Here is a 7310-nt window from a genome sequence, read left to right on the forward strand (position 1 = left end):
GTCTTAATAAACTGAATAATAATCAAAGTACGAATAAAAAAAGGTCTCGGTTCAACAAGAATGAAAACGAGCATCCAAAGTTACAACTAATTCAAAGAATCACAAGTAGAAAACAAGATCTTCTTTTTCAGAGTTATTTTGTGCTTCTAGGTCTTCTCCTTGATCTCCCAATCTTCCCGAATGATGAAAACCTTTTTTTTTAAGTATATATAAGCCCCTAGTGGACCTGTACCCTTAAAATTATCAAATTCCACAAAAAAAGGCTTTTTCAGCGAAATCAGCGAAATCAGCCGCGCATCAGCATGCCGTCGCGTGCACTTCTGAGGCGGCCGCGTGGGCGGCTTCTGGAAAATTCTGATGAATCTTATTTTGGCCATAACTTGAGTTCTACTCGCCAGAATTAGGCGATTCAACTGCCCACGTGAAGCTAACAAGATTCTCTACAACTTGACAATGGCCTTGGCTTCCAAATCTGATCACTTTTCATCATATTTCCTTTAAAAGCTCCTTTCTTCATTTAACTGATACCTGAAATGCAATAACACAAAAACACATCAAAATACCAACAACTTGAGTCCAAAATATCAATTTAAGCTTGTAATAAAGCGTTCCAAGTGGATATAAAATCCACTTATCATAAGCCAATATACTTATCGAGATGTCAAGTTCTCTATATACCAAACTAGAGATCTCGAGGTGAAACTCAAAATACAAAGTGCAGACTAGTTCAATATCCAAGATTAACAATCAACAAACAATTCAATCAGTTGGATTGACAAGTCTATAAAAAGCAGTTTGGAGAGTGCAAGATCAAGGGTGAAGATTAACTGACAAAGGAAGATCAAAGTTAACACAGTTGCAAAGATATGCTAAGCCAGAAATGGAAGATATGCTTTTCCTAAAATGGAATGATTAATGACAGTTTATGAAAGTGAATAGTATCTCTTATTATACACTGTATAAACCAGTAGTTAACTATCATATAAAGTTAACACTGATCCTTTGTTAGAAGTAACAATTTAGGTCAGAAAATCTTGTATTCTCTCAAGAAAGAAGCTAAGCTCTTAAGCAACAAAGAGCCTAGAAATTTTGTACCAAAACATTCTTAATTTTAATATAAAATTCAGTGAGTTTTGAAACATTTGTGTTCACTTTCATTGCTCGTTTAATTTTAGTATTAACACATCTCAATGCAAGATTTAATTTACTTTGTTCAGCATCTTAAACAATTCAAGAAAAGCATAAAAATACAAAAACACATTCACCCCTCTCTGTGTGTAATTCATTACCTAACACCATATAGGTGTGCCTTCACCTTCATATGGTCATTAAAAATTCCCCCGAAGATTAGAACATTCATTTGGAAAATCACTAGGAATATACTTCCAACAAAAATATTCTTAGCAAGAAGGCTGCAAAACTTAAATATCTCTCCAACTTGCTCAATTTGTAACAACACAGAAGAGAGTATACATCATCTCTTCATATAATGCGACAAGGCCAGAAAATGTTGGGACTTTATTAATAGTTGGTGGATTGCGGTTAACATCACCTTCCATGAAGCAGATTGGGTATGGAAGATCTTCAGTATAGAAAATGGTACTCATTATAAGGACCAGTGGCAAGTCACGGTTTTAGCTGCTTTTTGGACACTCTGGTTACATAGAAATGAAGATACTTTCCAACAACAAGTAAGCACTACAAAGCAACTTAATTTCCTAATAGTCCATAGAGCTTTTATCTGGTGTCACTCGGGGGGTCTATTACACTCTAACAACGAACAATATTGGATCCATAGACCCATTCAAGCAACAAAATTCTGTACCAGCACTTTATACAAGACATTAAGGAAACTTGGGATTACTATGGGTTCACAGATGGATCCTGGACGATTAGGAATGGTAACACTATTTCTGGTATAGGTGGATATGTCACCAACGTAACCGGAGATCATATGTTTATTTTTAATGAAGATGCAGCACTCGTCATTTCAATTCATGTTATTTACTGATATTTCATTCCACTTATGTCAAGGTGACAGCTAGCATAAGTAGAAGGGTAGTGTAGTCTTTTAATCATCAAGTTGTTAGTAGTGGATAACATAAAAAGGACAAGTCAGTATCATTCCAAAATCGAATCAAAAAGTAGCATTTCTTTCTGTGCAAAATAGTCTCTGCATTCTCTCTTTTCCTTTCTTCTTTGTTTGCAATTGGCTTTTCATTTTGTCTTTATGGTATCAGAGCTGCCATTGTTTGAAAGTGTTTGTCCTAAATCCAATCATGTATGATGAGTTAGGAAGAACTTTATTGTATTCCTAATTGATTTCATTTTGAATTAATAAAAGACTTGTTATATTTTTATGGGCTTTATCTATTTAAAGTGTATTAAATAAGATATTCCATAGTTTAGAGTAAAGCTTCTAGAATTATAATGAGATTATAATAGTGAGATCTAGAAGATGATAACTCTGGACTTAAACAGTTCCTGATCATAGGATAACTAATCGAATGTTAGTGGATCCGCAAAGATTGGTACATACTATGCTTGCTCCCTTCAGGAGGATGTCTGTTCTCATAGGCATTTGTGTGGTGACACTATAGCTGGTATGTAGGTGCTTATTAGGGAATAAGTTCACTGAACATGACTTGATAAGTTGAACAACTAATGGAGATTACTCACGTGTCAATAGTTATTCACTGAGTGATAGTTGTACAAGTGTCCTTAGACTTGAGATCGTTAAAGGTATCTTATATATAATGAACCGTGCTTTGGTTTAGTCCTTAGTCTCAAGGACATCCATTAGGTCTATTCTGGGCATAGGGATTTGTGTATAGAGATAGTTAACATCAATAGAGGATCTACCCCTTCCAGTATAGGAAGAGAATATCCTATGTTATTCTTAGTATGCGAGTTCTGGAAACTCTGGCCAGAGTGTATGAAATTAGAAAGGAGTTTCTAATTTGCATTAATATGAACTTTGCATTATGAATAAGAAATCATATGATTAAAATTGTTTTAATTATTATTAAAGCATTTTATGAAGATAAAATGTGGGGTTAAAATATATAAAGATATATTATAAAACCCTAGGAGAGTCCTATAAATAGAATGAGATGGATGGCTCATTTGGACAAGATACACAACTTTGGTTTTGTGAAAACCCTAGCCTCCATCTTCTTCTTCTCTCTCTCTCAAAACTCCATTTTATAAAAGCTCGGTTTTATAAAAGGTTCATCGAAGAGGATTGTTCTTGGTGGATACCGGTAGAGTGCTTCACACACTGAGGAGCAACTGCTAGCACTCCAATTTTATAAAGCTTCAATTCACGAGGTATGGTTTCGATTCCTCAGTTTTTCCCTTTTATACGTTTTTCTATATGTGCGGTATATGGTTTTTACGGAATAATTGTTATTTCACGCTTTCGCTCATCCGTAAATTCCTTCATTGTTAACATAGAGAAAAGTGAGTTTTTTTTGTGACATTGCAGATTTGCTTCGGTTCCTTATTTATTTATATTGGTCATATTGTGTTTCTTATTTCACTGAACGTATTGTCTTGCTTTTGTGTCTCAAACCAGATCTTGAACAATATCTCGATTTGGTTTCATGGCAACTGGAAGCAGGTTCACGTTTGCAGATCTGCAGAACCCTTTGTTTTTGCATCCTTCAGATGGGCCAACATCGATCAGCGTCACAAAACTACAGGGAGCTTCAGACTACAGGTCATGGCGTCGATCGATGGAAATACAACTTATGTGTAAGAGGAAGTTGGGGTTTGTGGATGGATCTGTGGTGAAAAGCACGACTGAGGCTACTGATGCAGCTCAATGGGAAACATGTAATAACATGGTAATTTCTTGGCTGCATAACAACATATCTGATTCTGTTAAACGATCTATTTTGTTTATAAACCTGGCTAGTGAAGTTTGGAAGCAGCTAGAACGTAGGTTTATGTTAACAAATGGGTCCAGAAAATATAAGTTGAGTAAAGATTTGTTTAGTTTGAGGTAAAACGAACTCTCTGTGGCTGACTATTATACTGCTATGAGTATTTTATGGGAAGAAATTGATTCAATGACTGTGTTGCCTAGAGTAACCGTAGACAATGTTGAAGTAACTGCCCTGTTAAGTGCAATAGAAAGCATGAGAGAGGAGTCTCGATTGTTCCTATTTTTGAATGGTTTGAATGAGGTTTATGGTGGTCAACGTAGTCAATTATTGATGTTGTCTCCATTGCCAATTGTTGAAGTAGCCTGTGCAGCCTTGCAGCAGGAAGAATCTCAACGTGATGCTCTCAATTTAAGCATTGTGCACGATACTAAAGTGGCGGCCATGTATAGCAACACTAAAAGCATTTCTAAGAAAACTATTGTGTGCACAGCTTGTGGGATGAAAGGGCATAGTTCATCACGATGTTGGACTGTGGTTGGCTACCCAAAGTGGCACTATAAGCACAACAAGTCAGGTCTGAAAGGTGGTGCGTTCAATTCTGGGACTGGTTCATCACAATGGAATAATGGCAAAGTGAAGATGGCTAATGTTGCTCAAGTGACATCTGAAAATAATGACCAGTGTATGATATTTACCACAACGCAACTCCAGCATTTGCTCTCTATGATGCCTGGCAGCAAGCACACAGCAGATGATGATGAGAGCCCTTTTTCTGGAATGATAGATAGCAAATCAGGGGGAGCACACAGTGGGAAATGGATCATTGATTCAGGGGCGTCTGACCATATGACTGCCACCCTGAATATCTTAGAAAATGTTAGACATGCACCTCTCAGTTTCACTATCAAACTGCCAACAGGAGCAAAGACATTAATAACCCATATTGGAGACCTAGTGCTTGACAATGGTATGAAACTGCTGAATGTGCTACATGTACCGGATTTCAACCATAACTTACTTTCAATTCACAAGTTGGCAAAGGACAATGGCTGTGATGTTACATTTTATGCGGACAAATGCTTGATTCTCGACTCTGCATCCAAGAGACTCCGAGGAATGGGAGAGATAAACAATGGATTGTATTATTTGACTCAAATTGGATCAATACCTCACAAGGCTCAATGTCTGCAAGCTCAGTCTACAAAGCATGGTGATCAACTTAGACTCTGGCATCAAAGGCTGGGTCATACACCACCTCAAAAGCTGCAACTCATATCAGGCATTAAGAATCAACTCCTGGGTGAAGACTTGGTCTGTGTCACGTGTCCAATGGCGAAGTTTACCAAACTTCCACTTCCACAGAGCAATTCACAAGCAACAGAAAGGTTCGAATTAGTGCATATCGATACTTGGGGTCCCTACAAGGTGCTTGCTCGTAAGAAGTATAGGTACTTTCTCATGATTATCGATGATTTCTCTCGTGTAACCTGGGCTTACTTGCTAGAACATAAAATAGATTATTTGTGCACTATAACTGCTTTCTTGAACTATGTGAAAAATCATTTTACCACTAGTATCAAGATCATACGATCTGACAATACATTGGAATTCAATGATAAACCGTGCAAAGAGTTTTACAACAACAATGGGATCCTATATCAAACGTCTTGTGTGTACAAGCCACAGCAGAATGCACTCGTTGAGCGTAAGCACAGGCAGATTTTGGAGGTGGCACGGGCGCTGAAATTTCAGTCTGGACTGCCCATTGCCTACTGGGGAGAGTGTGTCCTTACAGCAGTTTACATAATCAATAGAATTCCCACAATAGCCCTGCAGAATAAAATTCCTTATGAAGTTTTGCTTGAGTCTCTAGTTGACTATGAAGAAATAAAGGTGTTTGGCTGCCTTGCTTTCTCTGCAAATCCGGCAACAAAGGGCGATAAGTTTCAACCACGAGGCTTTCCATGTGTCTTCTTGGGATATCCTCCATTAAAAAAGGGATTCAGATTACTCAATTTGATTACAAATGAAATGTTTATTTCTAGAGATGTGAAGTTTAATGAGAAAGTGTTTCCCTTTAATGACAAGTTTAAAAATGCGTACATGGAGCTAGTGCCAGAGCCTGTGCAGCTGGACAACTCTATACCTATACAGGATGATGACATATTCTGTGAAGAGGTCCAGAACGAAGATGCAGAGCATGATGTTGGAGATGAACATGAGGGTGATGCACAAAATAGTGAAGAGCCTGTTTTGAGACGATCCACACGTCAAGTGACGCATCCTGCATGGATGTCTGACTATGTAACCAATGCTAATGCCAATGCAGTGACAACTCAAGAGGTACAATTACAGTTTTGTTGTTTTTTGTCCGCATTGGATAAAGTTGTGGATCCCGTAACCTACAGAGAGGCTGTTAAGAAACAATGTTGGATCGATGCTATGAACGCAGAGTTAGAGGCACTTGAGACAAACAACACTTGGGATATCGTGGATTTGCCAGAGGACAAACATGCCATTGGATCGAAATGGGTTTATAGGACTAAGTATAATCCGGATGGTTCGATTGAAAGGTACAAATCCAGGCTAGTCATCCTGGGTAACAAACAGGTCCATGGCATTGATTTTACTGAAACATTTGCGCCTGTAGCGAAGCTGTCCACTGTACGAGCTCTTCTAGCAGTTGCAGCTATGCAGAACTGGGTTGTTTGTCAAATGGATGTCAGCAATGCTTTCTTAAATGGAGACTTGGATGAGGTAGTGTACATGAAGATGCCACCTGGTTATGAAGGCATGGGCAGCAGAATTCCATCTTTGAACATGGCAACACCAATGACTGCCAATACTCACAAAGTTTGTCGTTTGAAGAAAGCTTTATATGGTCTACGGCAGGCATCTCGCCAATGGTTTGCTAAGCTGTCACACACCCTGAAGCTGAATGAATTACGTGCAATCTAAAGCTGATTACAACTTGTTTTCATTCACCAAGGGCAGCAATATCACAGTGATTCTGGTATATGTAGATGACATCCTTATTTCAGGTGATTCGGACAATGATATGACAGAGTTGAAGCGTGTTCTTTCTCAACACTTTCACATGAGGGACATGGGAGCACCTCGTTATTTTTTGGGCCTTGAAATCGATAGATCATGCTCAGGATTTTTTGTTTCTCAGCGAAAATACACGACTGATTTACTCAAGGAATATGGCATGAGTAAGATTACACCTCTGAAGCTTCCAATGGATGTTCACCTGAAGCTGACTCCTCAAAAAGGTGACTTGCTAGCTGATCCCACACCTTATCAGCGTCTAGTTGGAAAGCTGGTCTACTTGACGATAACTCGTCTTGACATTACTTTCTCGATTCACATCCTATCTCAATTCATGCAGCAACCTACTATTATTCATATGCAGGCAGG

At 38.3% G+C, this 7310-nt stretch overlaps 1 protein-coding gene across 1 annotated transcript; it reads left to right on the forward strand.

Moving 5' to 3' along the window:
- Positions 1 to 3605: 3605 nt before the first annotated feature.
- Positions 3606 to 4010, forward strand: LOC141666002 (uncharacterized). Its single transcript, XM_074471988.1, has one exon. The coding sequence runs from the start codon at positions 3606 to 3608 to the stop codon at positions 4008 to 4010; it is 405 nt and encodes a 134-aa protein (XP_074328089.1).
- Positions 4011 to 7310: the final 3300 nt, after the last annotated feature.

This window comes from Apium graveolens, chromosome 6 (genome assembly GCF_009905375.1).
Source record: "Apium graveolens cultivar Ventura chromosome 6, ASM990537v1, whole genome shotgun sequence".
Classification (NCBI taxonomy): Eukaryota; Viridiplantae; Streptophyta; class Magnoliopsida; order Apiales; family Apiaceae; genus Apium; species Apium graveolens.

What these genes read in the sequence shown, in the direction of transcription:
- LOC141666002 (XM_074471988.1), top strand. Translation starts at nt 3,606, where the DNA reads ATGGCAACTGGAAGCAGGTTCACGTTTGCAGATCTGCAGAACCCTTTG.